This window comes from Camelus dromedarius, chromosome 18, assembly GCF_036321535.1.
Source record: "Camelus dromedarius isolate mCamDro1 chromosome 18, mCamDro1.pat, whole genome shotgun sequence".
Classification (NCBI taxonomy): domain Eukaryota; kingdom Metazoa; phylum Chordata; class Mammalia; order Artiodactyla; family Camelidae; genus Camelus; species Camelus dromedarius.
The window spans coordinates 42239351-42265029 of record NC_087453.1 but is presented as its reverse complement, the minus strand read 5'-3'; the positions used below and the strand labels follow the sequence as shown (position 1 = coordinate 42265029).

Here is a 25679-nt window from a genome sequence, read left to right as displayed (position 1 = left end):
TCACTACCGCCTTTGTTTTTCTCATCACTGTTGGAGCGGTAACTTTTGATAAAGTGTGCCAAAAACCAGAGGCATTCAGCACTCCCCAGGTGGAGGGATCATGAGAGTATAGCACTGAACAGTTTGAAATTCAGGCTTTAGCGACGGAGAAACCTAAAGGCAGTGCCTGCATGTAACCTTATCTGAAACCTGGGTATCTTTAGGCCTTTGGACGTTTTTAAAGTCTTGAACATTTTCAAAGTAATCAATGTTGACTTTTTGAAAGCTTTAAAAAAAAAACACCGTGTGAGTGTCTTTCCTAATATTAGATGGGAAATCTTCACTGTCAGAGGCTCCTCTTACTAACTTCTGTGTTCTGTCATGTAATGTGCTTGGTAAATGTTTAGCAAACAGATTAAGAATGAAATTTTAGTGAGATACATGAGTCCTTCAGGGGAAGGTTTTTGCTGATTCCACTGGACATGGATGTTCCAAATGGTGGAAAATAGCATTTGATGCGAAGGAACGTTTCTGCGTGGCACGGGTCAGTTCCCAGGTGACACTGCAGCAGTTGGATAACCTCACAGTCAGGTTCCGGATCCTCAAGCAAAACTCAGGGAGCCCCTCATGGTGAAGGGAAGGCTTGGGCCCAGGTGGGCAGAGACTTCGACAGGAAACAGCCTGCAGCCGCCTAAGGAGACGGTTCTAGGTGCCTCGGATACCACCACGCACCCTGTCCACCTGGCAGATGCATTTCGTATCTGCTACCCGAGCAGTACTCATTTGTACAAATTCAAATGCAAATGACCTAACACTTCGTCAGACCTTCATCCTCCCTGCCTTCAGCCCCTTTCAACTTGCCACCTGCTGTGGAGAATGATTACCCATGAATTAGAACATAACTGGAGAAAAGTTGCCTCCTCTGGTTTATGGGCAGCAGACGCCTTGCAGAGTGATCTGCTCCAGCCTCTCGGGAAACAAGCCGGATGCGGCTAAGCCGTGCTGTTCGCACCTTTTTTGATGTTACAGGTGTACATGCCCTTGGGCTAAACGAAGCACCACACGATAAACAGGAAGAAAACTGAACAAAGTAAGTTCAATACTTGGATGAACTAAATAATTGTTACTTAAATCGACTCCCAGGACACAAGAGCATGTTCGTTTCTCAAGATGGAAACATAGGACTGAGGTGCTTCAGTAGAGCAGAGCGTGTTTGCCGAGGGTCTGCTGTGTGCAGTCGGCCCGTCAGCGTCAGGGCAGTGTTTTCTCTGCCCAGGAGAACGCACACAGGCACGTGAGCCCGCTGGGCGCGAAGGCCAGGGAGCGTGTGATCCAGGGCCGAGGTCCCGCGGGAGGAGAGCAGATGTGCCTCGGAAGGGATGCCCTTCCTGTAGCCAGGCCTTGTCATGTGTTGGCTCGTTTAGAAACCCAGAGACTTCCAGAAGGAGTCTTTCTCCACACTGAGATCAGCTCCAGGGGCGTATTGGGATCTGCGCTGTAGGCCGAGTAACTGGAACCCGCTTACCCTCAAGCTCGGGGGGCCGGGCCTTTCTTCCTGTAGAGTGCTCCCCCGGTTCTCACCCCATTCTGCGTGCTCTCAGTGCCATGGCAGTACGCAGCCTGCAGGAAGTAGCCGGGAGCCCTGTCGGGGAGGGTGGCGAGGAGGGCGTAGCAGGTCATGAGGAACCTCGGCAGTACCTCCCCCGAGTCTCTGGTCTGGTACTTCTGCCTCCGATGTTGAAGACAGGAAGACGGGAGAAGTCTGTTAAAGATGCTTTACCTCAGAGAACAGAGAGTGAGGCCTGGACCCCTGCCATGTGGGAGCCCCACATCATCCCCCCAGCTCCACCGGAGAATTCCGTCCAGGATTCACAGGTGAACTGGATTCCGTGTGGGACCCGAGGCGTGTGCGTGGGGAGGAGTGCTCCTCTGGAGAGACGTGCTGGGGGAGGCCGGCACTGTGAGCAGACATGGTGTGTGCGGGCAGGAGTTGTGCCGAGGGTCCGCGGGCTGGGGAGCTTCCGAAAGCCCGGCCTGGGCGCGTGCCGCTCGCTTGTCTAGACAGACAGCCGTGCTTTGAGGAAATGCGCTTCGGGGCTCAGGCAGGAGGGACTAGGAGGAGGGGAATTTGCAGCCCGGGTTCTGTTGCACACTCATCACATCTGCGCGTGTGTAACGTTTTTGTGAGTTGTGGGTGGCGTGTTTAGAATTTATGACTATGATTAAAATGCACAGCCCAAAATACAACAGAGAATGGTTTTCTGTGTACTTAGTAAGCATTTGCTGACTCATTTCTTCACTCTTTTGTTAAATTGTGCTAAGACACACTTTACATAAAATTTGCCATCTTAACCATTTTTAAGTGTGTGGTTCAGTGGCTGTTAAGTGTGTTCACATTGTTGCCGCCAACCTCCAGAACTCTTCTCAGAAGACGGAAACTCTACCCATTAAAGGATAATGTCCCAACTCTTCCTCCCTGTCACGCTGGCAACCACCCTTCTGTTCTGTCTCTGAATTTGGCTCTGGGTATAGAAGTGGATTCATAGAGTATTTATCTTTTTGTGACTAGCTATTTGACTTAATGTCCTCAAAGTTCATGCACATTTTAGCAGGTATCAGAATTTCTCCCTTTTTACGGCTGCATAATATTCTATCACATGTATATTACCACATCTTATTTATCCATTCACCTGTCAGTGGACACCATTTCTTGGCAATTGTGAATGATGCTGCTATGAACCTGGATGTACAAATACCTGTTGTGAGTCCCTGCTTTCAATTCTTGTGGATATATGCCCAGAGGTGGGATTGTTGGCTCCTATGGTAATTCTGTTTTTGATTTTTTGAGAAACTGCTGCACTGTTTTCTACGGGAGGTGCACTGTTTCACAGTCCCACTAACAGTGCACGAGGCTCTGGTTTCCCCACATCCTCACCAGTATGTGTCATTTTCTAGTTTTTTCTTGTTAGTTTATTTTTTGTTTTGTTTTGTTTTTGTTAGTGAAGCTGGTACCTCGTTGTGGTTTTTCTGCACTCTTTTGTTTTCCTTCCATTTCCTCAAGAATGTCCAGTTTAGAAAACAGTGTTTGGAAATACAGAAAGACAGAACATGTCAAATCCAGCTTCCTCCGTAGGGGTGGTGAGTAACTGATGAAAGTAAATCTGACGCCGATCCTTTTCCCTCTGAGCGCCTCGAGCCCTGCCAGGCTTGGTTCAGCCAGCTCATTCGCATGTTTTATGGCCTTCTTAGCTGTTACAAATGGACATATCTCTCGGTTTCCTTGATACCATATAAATCCGAGTATGGTTTTTCTGCAATAGATTAAAAACGTATACTACTTAGTACTCAGTTCCTCTTAGAACAGAGCTCTCTGAAAGAAGAACATCTGGTTTGCAAATTATTGTATCCAGTAATATCCAGCTTACCTTCAAAGCAGCTGGTTTTTTGTCTTTGTTCAACAGGCAACCTAGTAATTCTCCAAATAGCCCATGTCTAAAAAAAACCCAAGCTCTGAATCATAGTAAGATTTGGAGTTTTTAAAAGTGAAGTCTTTGCTATCTAAGAACATTTTATCAGCCCAACTGGGCACAAAATGTTGGGTGTATCATTTCTAAGGTAGTTTAGGAACTTACTGCTGGCCCACATCACATCGCAGGCTCTCTGGGAACCAGGATTTGTATGCACACATGCGTGCTGCTTGGTGCCAGAGAATATTTGGATGAGGCAAAGCATCCTGGTGCCTTCCTTTGGGAGTTAGCTCCACTTTGGAGAAGCGCCCAGCCAGGGTCTTTGCCAGGAATGAATTTTGCTGCAGAGGAAACATTCCTCCTCAGTAGCGCAGTGTCTTTAAGAAGCAGCCAAGCCCACTCCTTAGACAGCCTCCGTTCTTGCTCTGAGACGGCGAACAGGCAGCCAACTTGGCAGAAGGTGGAAGCTTTCACAGCTTTTTGAAAGTTCTCTAAGCAAAATTATATACATTTCAAGTTCGTTTCAGTCTGGAAGATCAAGGGAGAAATTTTCGCTTGTGCGTTAACCACCTTCAAGCACTGACCAATAGCGAGCGCAGTTAAATGGGTATAGTGGATGTGGATAATTAAATTCTGAAGAGGGCAGACGCCTGAGTTTCAAACCCAGTTGGTCCAAAAAATATCCAAAGTAAGAAATCAGACCTGTGTTGGGTAAGCCATCCGAGGAGCTTCATGGGGTGCAGCGTCGAGGTGGGCCAGTGGGTGTCAGGACCACTCAGAGCTCAGTAGCTGCGGAAGGGCCCCAACTCTGAAGACCATCTGAGGTCATCCCAGATCAGGGGATGAAGATGGATGCATGATGACTGCTTTTAACCTAAATTTTTATTTTAATGTGTTCATTATGGAAAATTCAGAAATCACAAACAAGCAAAAAAGAAGAAATTACTGCAGTTAACATGTTCCTGTTGTCCGGTCTCTGCCTCTGTCTGTTTCACTGTCTGGCCATCACTGCCTCTCTCCGTGGGTGTGTGTGTGCGTGCGTGCATGCGTTATATATGTACTTACATTTTACATATATATATATATATATACACACACATTTATTTTTGTACTCATTTGTATGTATTCTTTTACCCACATGTGTTCACACTGACTTGTAAGAGTTTTTTGCACTTGTGTATCTTTTGCTTTCGTATATATGATCCTACATCATTTTTCTTAATAGACTTTATTCTTTTATAGCAGTTTCAGGTTCACAACAGAATTGAGCAGAAAATACAGAGTTTGCACGTAGCCCTCCCCACCCACACATATCTACTCCCCTGCCCTCAACATCACTCATCTGTGCAATGTATTTGGTACAATCGATGAACCAACATGGGCACATTATTATCAACCAAAGTCCATCGTTTACATTAGGGTTCAGTCTTGATGTTGTACATTCTATGAGTTTTGACAGATGCATAATGACATGTAGCCACCACTATACTATCATACAGAATAATTTCATTGCCCTAAAAATCCCTTGTGCTCCATCTATTCATTCTTCCCTCCCTCCCTCTCCCCAAACCCATGGAAACCACGATCTTTTTATTGTTTCTCTAGCTGTACCTTTTCTAGAATGTCATTTGTTTGGAATCATACAATTTGTAGCCTTTTCAGACCAGCTTCTTTCATTCAGTAATGTGTCTTTTAAGTTTCTCCTGTGTCTTTCATGGCTTGATAGATCTTTTTTTTTTTTTAACTGCACATACATCTTTTAATTTACATGTATGTACTGTTCATTGTTTCTAAGAATGTTTAGAGCTTTAGCTTTTTAAACTTACATAGTTATCAAAGGAATAAAGCCAACCACATAATAAGAGTTAATTCAAACAGATACATACACCCTGCTATTAACAGCAACATTATTTATAATTGCCAAGATATGGAAGCATCCTAAGTGCACATCAGTAGTCGAATAGATAACGGGGATGCAGCATGTATATAGGTAATGGGGTACAGCTCACCCATAAGAAAGAAGGATATTTTGCCATTTGTGGCCCTTCATTCGCTTTTTTTTTTTTCCACTTGAAAAACCAGAATTTTGTAACTGGCAGAGACATTTCCATTACATCAAAAACAACAGAATACCTAGAAATAAACTTAACCAAGGAGGTTACTTATTCTCTGAAAACCAAAATGACACAAAGAAATGGAAAGATTTCTTGTGCTCTTGGATTGGAAAAATTAACACTATCAAAATGGCCACACTACCCAAAGCAGTCCACAGATCCAATGCAACCCCCGTAAAAATACTCGCGACATTCCTCACAGAACTAGAACAAACAATTCCAAAATTTGTAAGGAAACCACAAAAAGACCCCGAATAGCCAAAACAATCTTTTGTAGGTCTTTTTTTTTTTTTCTCTCTTTCTTCTTTTTGTTCACTTTTCTTATGGTTTGATGATTAGAGAAGGTCCTAATATTTGTTGCAGAGCTGGCTTGGTGGTGCTGAATTCTTTTAGCTTTTGTTTATCTGTGAAGCTTTTGATTTCTCAAGTCTGAACAAGAGCCTTGCTGGATAGATATTCTTGGTTGTAAGTTTCCCCCTTGCATCACTTTATATATGTTGTGCCACTCCCTTCTGGCCTGTAGAGTTTCTGCTGAGAAATCAGCTGATAACCTTATGGGAGTTCCCTTGTATGTTATTCGTTGCTTTTCTCTTGCTAATTTTGACATTTTCTCCTTATCCTTAGTTGTTGTCAATTTGATGACCATGTGCCTTGGTGTGCTCCTCTTTGGGTTGATCCTGTGTGGAACTCTCTGCGCTTCCAGGACTTGGGTGACTGTTTCCTTTCCCAAGTTGGGGAAGTTTTCAGTGATTATCGCTCCAGAAATTTTCTCAGGTCCTTTCTCTCTCTCTTTCTGGGACCCCTATAATGCAAATATTAGAGTGCTTCATGTTGTCCCAGAGTTCTCTTAAACTATCCTCATTCCTTTTCATTCTTTCTTCTTTTTTCTGTTCTGAAGTAGTGATTTCCACTAATCTGTCTTCTAGCTCACTGATCTGTTCTTCTGCCTCATTTAGTCTATTCTTGGTTCCTTCTAGTGTGCTGTTCATTTCAGTGATTTTGTTCTTCAACTCTGTTTGGGTGTTCTTTATATTTTCCAACTCTTTGCTTAAAAACTTCACTCTGTGCATCTGTACTCCTCTTGAGTTCTCTGAACATCTTCGCCATCACTACTTTAAACTCTTTCTCATCACTTATCTCTTCTTCTGGGATTTTATCTTGTGCCTTGGCCTGGGACATATTCCTGTCTGTCTTTCTATGTGTTTGTGGATTCCTTCCACAGGCTTTGGGATTGTTGTTTTCTTATTTCTAGTATCTGCGCCTGGTGGATGGGGCTGGACTAGAGGCTTATGCAGGTTTCCTGGCAGGAGCAGCCAGTGCCTGCCCACTGCTGGGTGAAGCTTGGTCTTGGACCTCTGGTGGGTGGGCTGTGTCCTGAGGCCTTTGTGGCCTAGGAAGTCTGCTGATAGATGGGGCCATGTTCCACCCTGTGTGTGGTCTGGCCTGAGGCTTCCCTGCAGGCTGTTGGGTGGGGCTTGGTCTTGGTGCTAATGATCCAATCAAGATATCAGCCTCCGGGAAAGCTCATGCAGATTAACACTCCCAAAATGTCTGCCACCAGCTTTTATGTCCCCAGAGTGAGCCGCAGCCACCCCCCACGTCCCCAGGAGACCCTCCAAATCCAGCAGGCAGGCCTGGCCCAGGTTCCTGTGAAATCACTGCCTCTGCCCTTGGACCTGGTGCTGTAAGTTTCCGTGTACACTTCTCAAGTGAATGGAGTCTCCGTTTCCCCCAGTCCCGTGAGGCTTCCAGAGCCAAATCCCCCTGGCCTTCAAAACCAGATGCCCTGGGGTCTCCTTCCCTTCCCAGTGCCAGGACCCGAGCTGGGCAGCCTGACGTGGGGCTTAGAGCTTTCACTCCTGGGGTGGGGGGGCCCTGCGACTTAACAAATCTTCAGCTTGTGTTGCCCACACGGTGGGTATGAAGCCCAATTATATCACGAGCATGCCCCCCCACCTTCCTGCCGTGGTTGCCTCTTTATGTTTCCAGTTGCAGAAGATCCTTCTTGCAGGTTCCAGTCTTTTTTCGAAAGTTGTTTAGCATTCAGTTGTGGTTTCGTTGTAGTCGTGAGGAGAGGCGAGCTTGTGGTCCTACCACTCCGCCAGTTTGACGGGAACTCGATCCTATATCGTTTTAACTTCCATGTGAGAGTCCGTTATGTGCACAGTCTGTACCGTGCTGATCTGCTGTTGGCAGGTACTTTGTTGTCTAGTTTTGAGCTATGACAAGCAGTGGCGGTGACGTTTATAGCGAACTCTCTGTGTTTATCCCTGATTATTTCCTCAGGGGAGAAAAAAGGAGGATGGGATTACCTGGCAGAGGGTGTATATAGTTTTAAGGCTCTTGGAACCGGTTCATAGATTGTTCTATGGGATGGTTGCATATGTCTCCACCATTCATTTCCCCCTGACCTGCATGAGAATTTCCACTTGCTTGCAAACTGCAGAGGGATCCTGTTGAAGTGTGGACTGTGTCCATGTAAGCACACGCTCTAGGATGCAGCTTTAAGCTGTGTGCACAGGAACTGCCATCTGGGGAATCCTGCTAACAGTGGCTCTCCCTGGAAGCATGTCCTGGCATCCCGATCGTCACCAAGGACTCACCAAGCACCAAACTTGTCCTGTACTGAGCTCCAAGCTGTACGAGAATGTGTACGTGCTTAGCTCCAGCCTTCCTGCTCCTTTCTGGCTAGGAGTCAGGATGGGATCTCAGAATGTAAAGCTGGAAGGAACTGGATTCCGAACGAGCATTCTGGGGTTGGGATGCAAAAAGCCAAAGGCACCCAGATAGTGGGGTCTTCTTACCTGACAGCTGACAACAGTTACGGGGGAAGAAAGTCGTGTCATTTTCCTTCCTCTCTCCAGCCCCTCCCCTGTTTCTTCCTTAGGTTCTCCCCTACCCGTTTCTTCCCCCCTCCCCCCTCCCCTCTTCCGTCAGCCAGAAGGATAAATACACCACACTACGTCATACCGCAGGGAAAGAAATGAGACACCAGTAAAGGGGTGTGTCCTTCGCTGTACTGAACCTTAGCTTCACTCTATTGTACGTGAGCTTGCAGAAAACAGGCACGGAATTGAGTTTTGTTGTTTGCTCCGTGCCCAGCACAGCACCTGGAACTTAATAGACATGCAGTAAACGTGTACTAAGTGAATTCAGTTTCCCTCTGAATTCATACCAATGTAGAAGGGGCTCAGAAACCCTCTGGCCATAGCTGGAGATGCTCTTGGTGAGACCTGCACCTTCAGGTGAGGTCATGGTCCTCACTGCACATCGTGGGAGGAAAGGTCACATTGCCTGGAGGTGCCAGCTCCACTCTTCTGTCTTCTCTCACTTTCTGGGACTTTATTAATTGCTTTAACCTTTTTTTTCCCTTCTTTTGCTGACCTTGAGCATGCAGGTTTTATGCCTGTACTTGGCAATATTTGTATTTCGGGTGATTTGGTAGTTAGCCTGTGTTTAGCTGATGGTTGTTTACCGTGTTTGTCTCTGCTGGTTTGTTTTATTGGGAATTACCATTTTTCAAAAGTTTGCTTCTCTGCAAGGCTGACTTCCTCTCCAGTCTTTGGTCTCAGTGGTGCTGCTTTTTTATGGACCATTTACTGACTTTGCAGTTGCTGTGGAGTGTCTTAAACAGCTTGTGAAGATGCATGGTCTCGTGGAGCTTGTGATGAAGGCAGTGGAAGGAAGTGAGCTTCTTCCTTCCATTAACAGAGAGCAGTGTCAGTTCCAGGCACACGCGTTCGGTTCCAGACTACGTGATGAAGCAAATATCGGAATAAAGAGAGTCACAAATATTTTGATTTACCAGTGCATTTAAAAATTGTTTATGCTGCATTATTCCATTATACTTAAGTTAAGTGTGCAATAGCATCATGTCTAAAAAACACTTACAGCTAAAAAATGCTGACCATCAATTGAGCCTTCAGCGAGCTATGATGTTTTTACAGTAGTAGCATCAAAGATCATTGGTCACAGACCATCATGACAAATATGATAATAATGGAAAAGCCTGAGTATCAGGAGAATTACCAAGAGGTGACACAGAGACACAAATTGAGCAGATGCTGCTGGGAAAATGGCACTGACAGACTTCTCGACGCAGGGTTGTCACAGACCTTTAACTTGTCAAAAAAAAAAAAAAAAAAGAAGAAAAAGCAGTAACCTGCAAAGCGCAGTAAAACGAGGTCTGTCTGTACTGACTTAGCTTTTATCTTTCTTGTCCTTGAATGCAATCCCACCGCGAGCCGCTTTCAGTCATGAGCGCCTGTGTTTTCCTGTTTTCCACGGAGGCAGAAAGACGCGCTATTGGATTCAAAGTGCAGCCCGTCTTCTCTGGGTTGCTTTAGGTTTGCGCCGTCTGTGCGGGGCTGCACGTCTGCCGCCCGCAGCATCGTGTCACTGCACACGCTGAAGCTGCACTGCGCGGGCCAGCCGAGGAAGGGAGGCGCCCCCGGGTGACGGGATGGACGGCCGTTGCGGGCAGGGGTGGAAGGCGATAGAGTCCTCTTAATCCTACATGGCAGCGTGGTTTTCCTTTGAGGGAACATCCTGAAGTACCTCGATCGCATGCCACGAGCGCACTGAGACTTGTTGACTCATCTGGTGGTTCTACACACACGTCTGTTCTTGCTCCCAGGCCTTCACTGGAAACGTGCCATTTCCTCCTCCTGGAACGCTCGTCCGTTCCTCACACCCCTAAGCCGTAGACAGTCTCCAGGATCTCGGGTTAAGTGCCACTTCCTCCGGGAGGCCCTGCCAGCCCCAGTCCTCATGTCGTCTCCTTGGCTAATCACTCTGTCCTTCTGTGGTACCATCTTCCACAGTGTAACTGTCTCTGTTGCTGCGACCATTTGCCTACTCTCGGTCTGTATATTTAGTGGAGTATTTTTAGTATATTTAGTAAAAAGTTTTAATTTTCTTAATAATGTATCCCTGCTTCTAAGTAGGTGTTTGAGAAGTGCTTGTTGATCGAATGTGTGTGAGAGAGAATTGCTGTGCCCCAAGGAGGAACTTCCTGCCCCCTGGCTCTTCTTCCATCCCAGACCGTAATTCTAACCTTGAACAGCCGTCTGCCACCAGCGACTCCAGATGTTATTCACCGTCTCTTTTGATCCACTTGGGTTCATCATCATCACTGCTGGAGATGAATGGAAATGGGCTAGAGATTTGAAGGAGCAAAAAGAAAGTAAAATGGTTGTACAGCCACAGTAGATTAAGACAAAATTTTGAAACAGGTAGTTTGTCTCATTATAAATTGAAATGCTTATTACAAAAAAGTAAAACACTCAGAAATGAATAATCACAGGTATTCAGAGTCCTTCCACCAAGAAACAATGATTGGTTTATATTTGTAATATTTAAATTTTATACTATATATATTTAATTGTACATCAGATGCTGTAATCATGCATTTTAAAGAGCATTTAAAGAAAACAAAATTGAGACCACAGTCGAGATACGTTCAGTGTTCTGCTTTTTCTTGTAACATTTTCCTGGGAACTTTCCCGTGGGCCATTGAATGCTCATCTTCCTGTTTATGTCATAATGTAACTCTAATCATTAAGGACTTTTGGAACCATTTCTTTTTTCCTTTTTTCCCAAATAAGTTGTTGATTGCATTGCATTTAATCAGCTTATGTAAATCTTTTCAGCTTTATTGTGTCTTCAGCTAAATCCACACGCCCCTGAGCACCTTATTTGATGCTACCTGCGGCTCACATTAAAGAAACAAGGGGAGGAAGGTGGAGGGAGAGGTGTCAGGGAGAGAGAGAAAGAAAGGGGGGCTTGACGACCTAGAAGAGGAGGGGGCGGTGGAGGGAGGGTCGGGGGTGCGGACGGCGCTGCCTGGACCACCCTCAGCCCCGTCAGCCTCGAGGCTCCCACTTCACGCAGGGCCTGGTTAGACGTGGGAGCGTTTCATCCTTCAGCGCAACGTTGCAGGAGTCCCAGGTGTGCGGAGCAGACATGTAAAACTCTTCGCCTCCACGATGTCTTGCCAGGGCAGAGGAACCGTGGTGCATTTTAAGTCTTTTTCGCATCTTCAGACTTCCCTTCTCTGCTCTCTCTTCTCCCCTTGCCCACAGATACGCGCAGCTTTTCATTTCTTAAACCAGCCTCTTCTTGGGCGACCCGGTGTAGATCCCACCAAACTGTTTGGCTAGGATCCTCTACCACGTTCGTTCCCTGCAGTATGAGACGGCTCACGTGGTCCTGGTGCCTCTAAATTGCAAAGTTGCAATTACGTCATAACATTACTGTGTTACATCATAACATTATGATGTTACACTTTGCTATGGAAGAACTGCTAATGATTTGGGGGCCTGTCCAAAGTATGAATTAAGAGGAAAAGGCTACAAAATAGACCTGCAGGCTCCCGCATCTGTATGTTCAGCTGTGAGGACTAAAGGCCCTGTACTGAGATGCGGCAATCGTGATGAGGGGCTTCACTGTACTTCACTCCCCTGTGTCTTCTACACTTGCTGCAGTTAATTACCTTAATCTTGAGGAGGCTGGAAGCACCGCCGAGTTGTTATTTCTTGAGGCAGAGAGAGCTCTGCACTGGCTGACGACGTCTCCCCCTTGCCCGGGTGCTCAGTGACTCTGGAATTGTGGTCTGGCTCTGGGCCTCACGTCACTGGCTTCAGATCACTACCTATAGCAGTTGTGGGTTGAACACCTACTACGTGCCTGGCAGGAGGCCCCAGGATGCACCGTCAGCTAAGGCGGGTCTCTGTCCTCGAGGATCCCTGGTGGACAGGGCTGGCTGCCCTCTGTGACCTGCAGGGCCCTGGGTGGTCTGGGCCAAAATTGCTCTCATGCCACCACTGTCCCCTGGTCCTCAGCTTGTCCTTCAGTGGCACTAGCTGCCTCCTCACAGTCACTCCCTGCCCTCAGCTCTCTCCTGATTGTCCCCGTCTCTCTTGACCCTCCCTCCTGGCTTCATTCTTTTTCATAGCACTTGGCACACAACATTCTCACCATGAGTTAGGCTTCCCCCTCGCTGGAACAGAAGGGTTGTGACAGCAGGAACTGGGTTCTCTGTGCTGAGTCTGCAGGGCCCGGGGTGGTGCCTGACACCTGGAAGGCATGTGGATCCAGTGGATCGGTGATACGTGGACCCCTGGCCCCTGTACCTTGTGCTCCGTGCCTTGTGCGGAGGCCCACGCAGGGCAGTGGCAGGAAAGATTGTCCCGGGAAGGTGCCCCCGAGAGTGTCAGCCTCGGCCAGCATGGCGTGAGCAGATGGACCCAGGGGACAGCCTACTGTCTCACTTCTGACTTTTATTTCTTGCTGCTTCGCTTTATTCTAAGCAAAAGCCAAACAAGGCTCTTAACTCCTTCCTTTGCTTGGGGTAGTTTATCCACTCTGCGCCCAGCACACTGCCTTGCTCCTGGTAGGTGCTTGGTGAAGGCTTGTCGGATGTGTGGCAGGCGTGGCTGAGCGGAGTGACGGGAAGTTCCCCGGGGGGGCCACCCTTCTGGTTTGTCCAGCAGGGCTGGTGAACCAGCTTTAACCTGGGGACTGTTCTGGGATGCACGTTACCGGTCTGGTTGAGGAGGTGAGATGGCATTCTAGAGTTTAAGTAAGAAGGGGGAGGAGTCGGAATATGAGAACTTTCCTCTTAGCTTCTCTCACAAGGTCACCTTGGGCCTCTCCTGAAGGCGCTCTGGGCCTCAGTCTCTGAGCTGGAAAGTAGAGGGGGGGTGGGGGGTGGGGCGAGGGGGATTGGTAATCTTTGTTTCTTCAAGCACTTTCTATTTGCTTACAAAAGCCTTACGGCTGGCTCCTGGGCAGTCTTCCCTGGGTACTTTCTAGACCCGGGATTTGAAAGTTCATTAGAAAACCACCCGCAGACTGCTAGGGATATTTGTGTTATAAACTCTGACTTTTACTTAAAAGGGGCTTAATAACTTCCTGGATCGGATTGCATGGTGAGCCCCTCATCTAGGTACGCGCACTTCGAATCGCAGTTGTATCAGGGCTGTCCACTGTTGTGTTGCACGGTGATTTGGGGGGAAGTAGGGAGACTGGGAGACTCTATAAAGCAGCTGTTCTTAGCTCGCTAGGGAGAGCCTACGTGAGCCGTGATGCACGCAGGGAGCCTGCAGGGCCGGCCCATGAAGAGCCAGAGTCTGGGTGAATGGCCGGGGTCTTCCTTTCATGAGTCTCCCTCTGCCTACTTGGCGTAGTGTCTGGTTTCAGCTCAGCCTTTAAGGAACATCTAGAATAACAAGGTTCTCAAGGTCAGGGCACGACGGGATAGGACCTGCAGAAACTCCAGCACCCAACTCCGGACCCTCTCTTTAGTCTTCAGGACTCGCTGGTCTCCTCGGGGTTTGCTCTTCGTCAGGTGGTTTGAGACTGGCTGTAAGAAGTTCTCAAGGATGGTGAGAGTGGTGAGAAGGTCGGCTGTTCTGGTCCAAGTGATTACAGACCCACTGTGGTCAAAACCTACCTCTTGTGAAGGCTCCGGGAGAAGTGAACCATCTACACTGAGTTCTAGTCTGTTCTAGCTCCCTTCCGTCCGTCCTTGACCAGAATACCGCCAGCCATTCCGGGCAACGGGCCGGGGTGCTTTGAAAAATGGCATGTACTTGCTCAGAACCAGGTGCATAATTTGCAGGGCTCAGTGCATAATCAAAATGGGGGCCCCCTTGTTCAAATGCTAAGAATTTCAAGGTGCCAACAGTACAGCATCGCATGAACGCAGGCCCTGTGCATTGTCACACACCCACAGAGTCATCCCTGGGTTTGATGATAACCTGAAAGTCCTCCCCACTGACCAAGGGCCTTTCCCTTACCTGTGCACATACCTACTGAAACCCTCCATGCAGGAGCCACCTCCCCCCAGCTCAGCTCCACTGTCAGGTGAGAGCCCCCTTCAGCTGGGGTCTGGCCCTCAGCTTCCACACCCTGTTCACCCCGCCCTGCAGCTGCCAGGTCAAGTGTCGGCTGGACTTGAGTGGCCACATTCCTCCGTTTAGAAAGTGAAACATCTGCGGTACAAACCTAATCACCATTGGGACAACACAGGGACTCAAAGTGCGTGCTTTTCCGTTCGTTAAAATTTTTTTTTTCTTTCCTTTTTTTTTGATAATCACAGTCTCACTTTCAACGTAATGGTGCGAACTGAGAAATTCCCACCCTCTTGCTTTTTTGTTGCTGATGACAACAGGAATATAAATTGCAAGGCGTGCAGTTATACCTAAAAATGTTAGATGCCTTTCAATGCAAAAAAAAAAGGGGGGGGGTGCTGTTTCTCATAAAAATAGATTGTGTGCTACGCATTTTTTGTTGGACCTAACACAGTGTATATACTTCCAACTGTCATTTTAAAATGCTAAAAAACAGCTGCAAAACTTGTATCCTTTTTCTGGTTTTCCTTTTAATTATAACATTTAGGAAATTAGCATTTGGGGCCAAGATAATTTCAGTAAAGTAAGACAGTGAATTACGGTTATTTACAATGTAGCCCCATTAAAATACAATCACAGTTGGTATTTTTCCTGGATATTAACACACTCGCGTTTATATTTTACAGTCTGTTGAGGTTTGCTATCTGAAATAATCATCACTGATTGTGGAAAGAGGTGCATTTTAAAGTATGATTAGTAAATAGGTGATATTTAGCAGAGGCTAAACTGTACCAACAACAGCTGATATCAGCTCATGTTTAAAATACAGTTCCCTACTGTGTAATTACGATGCTCCTCAGACTGTTTGGAACTTTAAGACTGAGCATCTTAATTATTTTTTTAACTCTTATTTTTGAGGAAATGGGGATCATTATTTACCAAAGACATCCTGCTTTCAGTAGAAAGCAATCAAACTTTTTTTTTTTTTCCTATTTAGAAGCAGGTCACAGAAATGAATTCATTCTTCTTCATTAGGACCAGTGGTCTCATCAGCCCAGACGGTTAGGCATCCCCTACCAGGACCGCCCGTCTGCCCTGCGGGGCAGTCCTGATCTGTTCATTTCCGGTGCCTTTGCCCCTCCTCACTGCTGTCCTCTGCTGCCTTCCTGGCATTTCCTTCTAAGCCTCACCTTGGTCTTCCTGAGCCCTGCTGTTATCTCGGTGGTTCCAGGGGATAACACGTCCTACCAACTAGTTACTTAAGTAGCATTCACTTCTCCAGCCTGGAAATGTCTTTGCTTTCTTATTTCTGCCTGGAAGCCTTGTCTTCCCCCCACTTACTGTCCAGTCCAATCAAGTCTTCATCGCCAGCACTTACGCCAGCCTCTCCCCAAATCCTCAAGTGGTCCTTTGGTTTTCCTGCTTGCCAGGATCCTGCTGGAATCATTGAACTGTCTCGCTGCCCTGAACTTGCATCTGGGCATCTCAGCTCAAAACTACAAAGAAAGCAACGTGGTCACAGGGACCGGGGTGGGGGGGCCTCTGTAAACCGACAGTCTCCAAGCTCGAGTGATACGCAGCCATGTCTTTCTGCTTGTCCTTATCAGTTCTTACACCCCACCACCTCTTCTGTTCTCTCTGCTCTTCGACAACTGTGTTCCAAGACATTTTTCTGCCACTATTAGAGTCAAGTTCAGAGTTGGCACTTCCAAGGCTTCTGTTGTCCCGTTGAGTTTCCACGTCGTCATGCACGAGGAGGAAGGGCGCAGCTTAGATAGAAGCTTCCCTGGGACGCTTGCCTTGATTCTGGGTGCTGCCAGATTCCGAGACCAGCACCCACTCCTTATGTTATAACATCATGTCCTTCCGCAGTCGTGGCTCATGACGCACCCCTGCATTTATTCAGCTGTCACTTCCAGACTAGGAGCCCTGCAGGGTCAGCGACCACATCTCCCTCACTGCCTGCTGGATTCCCTGTGCCTAGCACAGCACCTGTCACTGTGCTGGATGAAAGACGTAGATGAAAATATCAAAACTCACATTTTATGGCCTTCTGAGACCGCACAGCTCGCTAGCAACAGTTGCAGTGGTTAGCAGCACAGATTTTAGTGCCACACTGATTTGAGCCCCGCCTCCCCCACCCGCTCGGGACTGGCTGTCAGCCTCAGTGTCCTGTTTTATAAAGTGGGGATGAGACCCGCTAGGGTTGGGAGGACAGAGTGAGGGTGTTGCTTGCCAAGTGGCCAGCCCAGCACCTGCACTTGTAAACTGTCCTCAGGTGATAGGTTTTCATTCGAACCTCTCAGGGCAGCATTTGGCTTATGACTGTGCAGTTTGACACTGTCAGAGCAGAGCGACATTGTCTACTGATGGTCACGTTGAGCTGTTCACAGAAAATAAAAATCGAGAGTAAAGACAGTTGTATTAGGAAAACCCTCAGGTTTTGAAAGTGATTTATCCAGTAATTTTTTTTTTTTTACTGTAATTATCTCTGGGAAGACTGAACTCTTCTGAAGTCTAAAAATACCTACTAGGAAGCATCCGCAGGGTTCAGTTTATTGTGACATGAAAGGAATGATCACATATGAACTTCAGTGCAGCCCTGTGCCTGCTTAGCGGAATGGCCCATGGACAGGGCTCGGGAACTAGCAAATAAATACGTTTCATGTGTGTTTATGAGATTCATTTCTCGTGGATGGAAATGCCATCGGTCCACAGATTATTCTCATTTGATAAGAAGATAAATCTCACCCTAAACAAGTTTCAGTGAAGGATTTAATACTTTTATTATATATCACAAACTTAAACACTGCTCATAAAATGAATAAACTGAGGCTGTTTTGCAAGCAGGCTCATGTGGGTTCAAGTCCTGGCTCCCCCGTGTCTGACCGTTGTGACCTTGGACTAGTTCTTTCGCAAATCTGAGCTCTGGGTTCCTCATCTGTAGAATGGAGATATGATTTGCTCTCTTCAGGATTTGCTGGGAAGACAAAGTAAGAAAATGTGTAAATCACTCAACACAGTGCTCAGTTCTGCTCACAGAAGCCACCGGACATCTTACTCTCAATTGGAGCCCAAGTTAAATTGATAACAGATCTATTTGAAACCTTGTTAGCTCACTGTAAAGGTAGCCGTAGCCAACCTGGATATGCACGGTACCCAAGGAAAACAATTGATGATGAATTTTTCCATAGTTCAGCCTTTTTCAGCTGTATCTGAATCCACAACAGGAAAATGTCTAAGTTTAAGAATTAACAGTTCATGCTGTTTAATAGGAGTAGTGAAATCTTGAAGTAATTAAATCTAGTATTCGAGAAGAAATCAACTTCTGTCATCAGTATTTGAGCGAGTTGTTTTAGAATTCCCAGTGACCCCAGCCCCCTTTATCTTGCTACCACTGTGGGCGGCTGGTTCACAGTCTGTAGCCCCCAGTAACTCCTATATCATATGACTGCTAATTACAGGAGGGCCTTGAGAAACCTACATGGAGAATAACCATCTATCAAGCAGTAAAAATGTGCATTTGGCTTCTGTTGGCAATCATTATTAGTACCCAGTTATTATTAGTGTAATGATTGCCATGGGAAGTGTGTAAAATCCAACAGCTGACTCGTTGGGGTGTTTGCTTCAAGAAATGGTTGGGAAATTTGACGCGTGTAAAAAGGTGTTTCAATTTGTGCGTGGCTTTTGGCTTGTAAGTACCTTACTGCTTTTCTCCTGATGTTCCCCCAGTTAATTCTTTCCTTAATTGATGTCTGCTTTCTCTCTCTCCCTCCCTCCCTGGCAGTCTTTTTCCTGTAAAAGGACCCATCTGTCTGAGGTAGAGATTCTCCGTTTCTATATTCTCATCAGTGGCTGGGCTGCATGGAGTAGACATGCTGTTGTTTAGAAATCTCCTTTACCCCTGCTTTTTTCCACACGGTGGTGTTTTGTTTGCCTTCCTTCAAGTAAAATATGTTCTTTTCAGCCTGAATTCAAGCACCCCCCAAAGTATGTCTAATTTCTAATCGTAGTCATAGTGCAAAGAATACATTTTAAACGTGCTAATCCATAGCGATTAAAAATCATAACTTGAGAAACTGATTCTCTTTGTGACATGTAACTACATAGAATGAAAGTGACTCATTTTCACTTGATTTTATTAGGCTTGAATTTGAGCGGCAACAGCGTGAAGAACTTGAGAAGTTAGAAAGTAAAAGGTAAGCCGTGTGGTCTCAGCAGCACGTAGTGGTGGGTGCCTGTGTGGATGTCCTGGACCGAGCTCCCCTGTGTTTCTGTCATCTCCCTCTGGTCCATGCCCATCACTTACATGTCTGATGAGTGTAGCTCATTTCTGTTCGGCGAGTTCATTTTACTTCATGTGTGAATTTTTTAAATAGTTCGTCTTCAAATATTTGTGAGATAGGTTGTGGAATAGAGTCAGAAGGCAAATTTAATGCACTCATTACACTTTGATACACCAAATATGGGTTTGTTTAAATTTAACTAATAAAGTATATCTTCCTTAATATTATCACCCTTAAAAAAGCCAGAAGAATGAGAATTACCCTTTCTTATGCCTCCTTACTTTTTAAACATCTTTCCTTGTGACACTGGCCATTTGTATTCCATTCCCTAATTCACCCCTTTGTGTTCTTAACTTTTCTTTTAGGGGGGTGTGTGTGTGCATCTGATTATTTAATTGATTTGGAGAGTTTTTTTTTTTTTTAATATGTTCTGAATATAATCCTTTGATAAAATATTAGTGTTTTATCCTTCTTTTATTCCTGTCCTAATCAACAGGCTAGGAATTGGACCAAGGACAGATATTAGAGTAGAAACTAAGGCCATAGAAAATCTACACACCAGATGTGTTTCCTAGAGTGTGGAGTCTGGATGTTACAGGTGAAGGAGTTCAGTTTCCAGCATCATGTAGGGTAGAGCTTTGGTGGCTGAGGAGATGGAGGCCGGACTCTGAGGAATCGAAACATTGTCTCAGCACCCAGTGAGGAGCGTTTGCTGTCCAAAACACAACATGACATGTGACCCTCCCAAGTCACGGGTTGAAGAGTCCCTGGAGATTCCCATTATTTTCAATGTTATTCATCAATAAACTAATATTTTGGGTCATTTGGCGAGGAACACTTGTCCTAAACTAGCGATTAAATGCTAAGTGTCAGGTAGTTACTTGAGCTGGAGCAGTGAAGGGCGGGTTATCTTGACTTTGATGTTTGACCCTGATGCGTTGAGGGCAGCATAAGCATTTTTATTTAACGTCATTTTGTAACCGAATTTCCATTGAGTTTTAGCCACTGGGCTGAATAAAATTATACACATTTAAATTTAAATTGGGCATGGCTCCTTCTCTTTGCGCTCAGGGAGCTTTTAAAATTATATTGTGCATAACACATTATGCTTATAGGTGCTGCAAAGAAGTGGTATTAGAGGCTACTTCAGGAGATTAGGTAAATGATATGTTGGACAGTTAACAGAGTGGAAAAATTACACACCACACCCCCCGGTGTGAGAAGGAACGCAGTTTGCCGTCTTCCTTACTTTAGCGAAGGGTTTGTCTTCCTGCTGAACGTCCATTTCCAGGACGTGTCAGTCTCGGGCGAAGTTAGAGCTGCATTTGAACCTGGGGATCAAATCATGATCAGCTGATGGTTTGCGTTGCAGGAAACTCATAGAAGAGATGGAGGAGAAGCAGAAGTCGGATAAGGCTGCGCTAGAGCGGATGCAGCAGGAGGTGGAGACGCAGCGCAAGGAGACGGAGCTGGTCCAGCTGCAGATTCGCCAGCAGGAGGAAAGCCTCAAGCGCCGCAGCTTCCACCTGGAGAGCAAGCTCAAGGATCTGCTGGCCGAGAAGGAGAAGTTCGAGGAGGAGAGGCTGAGGGAGCATCAGGAGACCGAGCTGCAGAAGAAGAAGCAGGAAGAGGAGAGCTTGCTCCGCGTCCAGGAGGAACTCCAGCTGCCCCAGGAGCTGGACAGCCACGAGCGGGCCGAGACGGCCCAGATGTTTCAGGAGCTGGACCGGCTCAAGAGGGAAAAAGACGACCAGCACGCCAGGCTGGAGCTGGAGAAGAGGAGGCTGGAGGAGCAGGAGAAGGGGCAGGTCCTGCTGGTGGCGCACCTGGAGGAGCAGCTCCGCGAGAAGCAGGAGGGGCTGCGGCTGCTGCGGCGCGGCGAGGTGCAGCGCGTGGAGGCGGAGCGGGGCGACCTGGCCCGCATCCGCGAGTCCCTCCTGCGCGTGCGGGAGGCCCCGGCCAAGGGGGACGCCGACGGCGACGACCGGGAGAGGGCGCAGCTGCAGTTCTTCGAGTTCAAGCGGAGGCAGCTGGTCAAGCTGGCCAACCTGGAGCAGGACCTGGTTCAGCAGAAGGACCTCCTGCGAAAGGAGGTCGAGGAGGAACGGGAAATCCTGGAGCACTTAAAATCTGGAAACGAAGGAGAATTTAGGTCATGGGAGAAAAGTGACGGGGGTGTCACAGACGTCGCCCAGGCGGCTCAAGGTTTAGAGAACATAAAGGCGGCCGAGTGCAGGCTGCAGCACAAGGAACGCCAGCTCCAGTGCCTCCTGCAGAGTCATTTGCCGACGCTGATAGAGGAAAAGCAGAGAGCCTTGGAGATCCTTGACGCGGGTCCTCTGGGCCTAGACAACACTCTCTATCAAGTGGAGAAAGAGATGGAAGAAAAAGAGGAGCAGCTGGCACAGTACCAGGCCAGCGCCAGCCAGCTGCAGAAGCTCCAGGCCACCTTCGAGTTCACGGCCAACATAGCCCGGCAGGAGGAGAAGGTAAGGAGGAAGGAGAAGGAGATCCTGGAGTCCCGGGAGAAGCAGCAGAGAGAGGTCCTGGAGCAGGCCGTGGCCAGGCTGGAGAGGAGGCACTCAGCTCTGCAGAGGCGCGCTGCCCGGGGCCTGGGGACGGACGAGCAGAGGCTGAAGCCGGCCACCCTGCCCGGCAGTGATGGTGACGAGCAGTCAGGGCTCCAGGCCAGCCCGGGGGCCAAGCAGGAAGCCCTGGAGAAGGACCGGGAGAGGTGAGTGGAGCCGCGGGGACACCGTGGCCGGTGATGGTGCATTTCTGCCCCTGATGGCTGTGCCTCTCGCTGTCTCTTTAAAAAGTAATTCCTTCATCCTTTGCATTCTCTGATCTACCAGCAAATGTCTGTTTTACCAAACCTGAGAAAAGTACCCCTAAGCCGCCTTTTCTTTTTCTTTAGAACCCTTGTTTTAGAATCACTGGCCTAAAGTTGAAAAAAAGGGGAAACAGAGCCCTTGTCCATTGCCTCCCTGAGCTCCAAGTGTGTTTCGTATTTGGTCCATACAGAGGACTGTGAGCCTCCAGCCCGGTGCCGCTTCTCCCCTCCTCTGTTCTGTCCCCCCACCCCGCCCTCCCTTCCCTGCCCTTGACTCCCTTTCCCTCCGCTGCCCATTCCCTCCCCTTCCTCCCTCTTTCCCTCCCCTTCCTCCCTCTTTCCCTCTCCGTCCTCCCTCTTTCCCTCCCCATCCTCCCCCCTGACTGCACGTCTTCCCTGTGACCGTGACCATGACCAGCACTTGTTCTGGGGAAGCCTCGCCCCCGCGTCCTTAGGTTACATGGACCCTGATCTCCAAACCTAGCAGCGAACTGCAGAACAGTCCTCCCCAACCCTCCTGATTCACAGTGTTTGCGGGGAGGCCTGGAGATTCTGTACTGAGCAATAAACAAACAAGCCTCCGGATGTTGCAGACACGGCAGTGTATTCAAGCACGTTGGGTGATGATTTACTGATACTTCTTTTGATGTCAGGGACCAGGAACTAGCACGATTTTCATGGTAAAGAAAGAATATTTATCTCCCACCACCACCCCATTCCCCAACACCACACTCCTGGTAGGCTCTCAAGACAAATAAATACGTGAACTGGAGAAGGCTTTCTCTGCCAGCCCTGCAGACGCGATGCCAAGACTCCCAGAGAGGCTGACGGTCACTTGGTCTGCACACATCACTGATTTGTTGTCCTGCAAGGGGACTCATGCCCTGCCTGGCCCCTTCCTGCCCTGCAGCCGTGGGCAGGCGCGTCCATTTGAGGCCACAGTGTCCTCACCCTCACAGGGAGAGCCTGGGCCTGTGCATTTTCTTTAGTTCCAGACCCTTTGGTCGGTTGAGATCTTAAGTGAAGCCCAGGTCTGGGAGCCTGGAACGCTGTCCCCCACAGTACCTCCCGAGGGGCTGCAGCCGAAGCCCGGTCTTCTCGTGTCTAGGAGCCCATCTTGACCTTGGTGGAGCCTGGGGTCCATGCTGATGAGGAGTTGCTGCAGCCTCCATCCATGGTCCTGCCTGGAGAGGTCAGGGCCACCTCCTCTCAAACATCTGCTTAAACTGGAGTCTGTTTACCACGCTCTCCGGTAATTCCCTGGGGCAAGACAGCACCAGGTGACAATCAAAAACCATAATGCTGTGACTTCAGAGAAATAGGTCTGCGGTTTAAGAAAATGATTGTAGGTACGTTATGTAAATGAAATTGCTGGACAAAGCTCCAGGCCCAGGACATTTAGAGGGGCGGAGGGCACGCCCTCAATTCGTATCCTGCGGTGCTAGGTTAGAATGCAACGTGAGCTTTTAGCCCCGTGTCTCCAGCTTTTGTCAACCAACTTCGCTCCCTGGCCGTGTCGTATTAATACTCTGTTACAGTGGATACACGTGGTGATTTGCACCAAAGTGATTTCGTGATGTCGGCGCTCCTCCAGAAGCCACGCAGAGGAGGCTCTGAGCTGCATGTGTTTTGATGGAATGGACCTTGCTAAGCCCTGATTCAGGCCAACAAATCCTGAGTGCTTTGCTTTGGCTGTTAAGGCCCTGCAGCTCTCCGGGGGTGTGGGTTTTGTGTCTTGTTATCTTTCTTGGTTCTCACGGCTGCGGCAGGGCCCACCATGCACCCTGACTTCACCGCTTGTCAAAACCCACGGCCGCGAAATTTCCAATTCACGTGGAGCCAAACTGGACGATTACTGCACTGAACTTGTCTTTCCTTGTCAGCTTGCTTTATGAACAAAATGTAACCCATTTGCTTTCTTCTTTTCCCTCAATGGTTATACAGCCACCGGGGACAAGTGTCAGGCAGTTAGAAAACGGCAGAGTTGCATGTCGAATCCAGGTCTCCTGACCATCCAGCTCGGGGCCACTTTGTCCCCCGTCTGCTAACCGCAGAGCTGCTGCCGGGCAGGCTGGCTCTTCACGTGTGCTGGGACGCCCTGCTGTCCCTTAACCCCCTGTCTAAGTCCTGCTTAGCCTTCAGGGCCCCATTGGAGCCTTTCCCACTGCCCAGCCCCGAGAATGTCTTTGAACAACTCTGTAGACGTCATCTTAATCAAAACATTGGTGACCACCTGCTTGCATCTGGCTCGTTTTCCTTACATCTCTGAACTTCTGGGTTAACATTGTTCCCTGGTCCTTTGCCCGCCTGGCCCCTAACACCTTATTCCCTCCTCCTCTGAGAATACTCCATGCTCTTCAAGCAGCTGCTCAGTAAGTACTCGCTAACCAGACAAAAGGCTGAGTTAAGCTGGGTGTCACCTCCTCCGGAGCCTGGGGGCACCTGCCCTGGTGTTCCCATGACCTCATTTCCGAGAGCCAAGAACCGTTCGGAATAGAGCAGTCACATCACTGCTGGTGACACCAGAGAGCTGGTGGCATCGTGCTATGTCAGCATCTGAAGCTAGAATCTCGGAATTTTGAAGCCAAAGGAGTTTGGAGAGACTAATTGACCCTCTCATTTGATATGTAAAGAAACTGAGACTCAGGTTTCATGAAAGGGAGTGGGATGCAACCCCCAGTGTGTCTTGTGTTCCCTGAGTCGGTGGGAGACCAGCCTTGCACACACTTGACCTCATAGTACATGTATCATTTTCATTAGAAATAAATGTTTGGTTCCACAATATATGTTTTATGTTAATTTCTCCAGATACTCAGCCTGCTTTCCTAGTTGTTTATGAACCATTTCCCTTCTCCACACCTGCTGCCTCCACACAGATTGCTGGCTTTCGTGGGTTAGCTTCTTTGTTCATATTGCCTTCTGCACCTGGGGAACCTTCCACCATCGTCTCCAAGTGTCCAAATTCCCACCAGCATCTAAAGACTCGACTTAGAACTGCCTTGACCATGAAGGCTCTCCTAGATTGATGGTTTTAAAAAATTCTTTAAAGCCAAGATCTCTTTGGTCAAACAGAAGTGTTTAGTGGGATCTGATACACAGTCAACAAGCAGCTATTTTGGTGAAGCCAGGGTTGGGGCTCAGAATCCTGTGCATCTACCTCTGAGGCTTTGCTGAGCACAGTGGGGATGTCTTTGCCCTTGATGGTAGAGCTCTCTCCAACTTTTGGATGCCAGAGCACTTGCCCTAAACTTGTCCTGAACCCCTCTGGTGGCCTGTTACATCTCATACCTTGTCTCACAGATATGGGGTAGCTTTTCTGCCGGAAGGTGAAGCTCTTTCACTGTTTTTGTTTGGGTCTCCCCTGGTTTCTAGTGCAGGTGCTCAGGAGATGCTGTTAACGGAGGGATTCACAGAACTTGCATCTCTGCAGGTTAGAGCAGGAAATCCAGCAGCTGAAGCAGAAGGTCTGCGAGGCTGACGGTGGTCAGAAAGGGCATCCTGGGACCTCGGAGGGAAAGCCTGCTTCCTCCAGCCTCCCGTCCAGTGCTGCCAGGTCTCACCTGGTCCCTCTGATGGATGCCAGGTACTGGACACTAAACTGATGTCATGCCTGCTTCTGATGTGACTGAATGACTCACTGTACTTTATATCGATCAGTTTGTATGTCAAAGGCGACAAGCAGTGTGTGTCCTTGAGACAGACTTTGTCCTGATCAGCTGCTGCCTGGCCCGGGGTCGGGTGAGGCAGAGGTGTCATTTAAAGGTCCCCAGACCTGAGACCTGGCCAGCCAAACCCAAGGAATTCTGGTGCAAGTGGTCGTCGTGAGAAGGTAGAGTTAAGGTTCAGGGAAACCAGCTCATCGAGAAAGGACTGATGCCAGGTCAGGCTGAGAGGAACAGAAAAGCAGAGTTAATTGAATTATACCAAGAAGAAGGACCTTGTGCTGACAGCTTACAGAAGTCATTGATTACAAACAGATGAGGTGTCACAAGTACTGCCCCCGTCGACTCAGAATGATCCTGGCTAGCATAAATATGTATCTGATGTCCCTATAGGAAGATGATTTCGCCTTGAGTGGCACTGTGAATTGCTCTGTGCTTAGAGCCCTTGGGCACATCGACTTGATCAGTCTTCTCACATCCCTC

General features: G+C 47.9%; 1 protein-coding gene across 9 annotated transcripts in view; it reads left to right on the top strand.

Moving 5' to 3' along the window:
- Window positions 1-25679, top strand: part of KIF16B (kinesin family member 16B) — a 244002-nt gene that overhangs the window by 142396 nt on the left and 75927 nt on the right. For 5 of the 9 annotated variants that reach the window (XM_064475898.1, XM_064475897.1, XM_064475899.1 and 2 more), the window contains exons 18-21: window positions 18203-18235; window positions 18561-18614; window positions 20074-21435; window positions 24965-25117. In XM_064475898.1, coding sequence (XP_064331968.1) covers window positions 18203-18235; window positions 18561-18614; window positions 20074-21435; window positions 24965-25117 — 1602 coding nt within the window. The remainder of the gene's footprint in view (window positions 1-18202; window positions 18236-18560; window positions 18615-20073; window positions 21436-24964; window positions 25118-25679) is intronic. The other 4 variants (XM_031434277.2, XM_031434271.2, XM_031434274.2 and 1 more) reach the window with 3 other exon arrangements.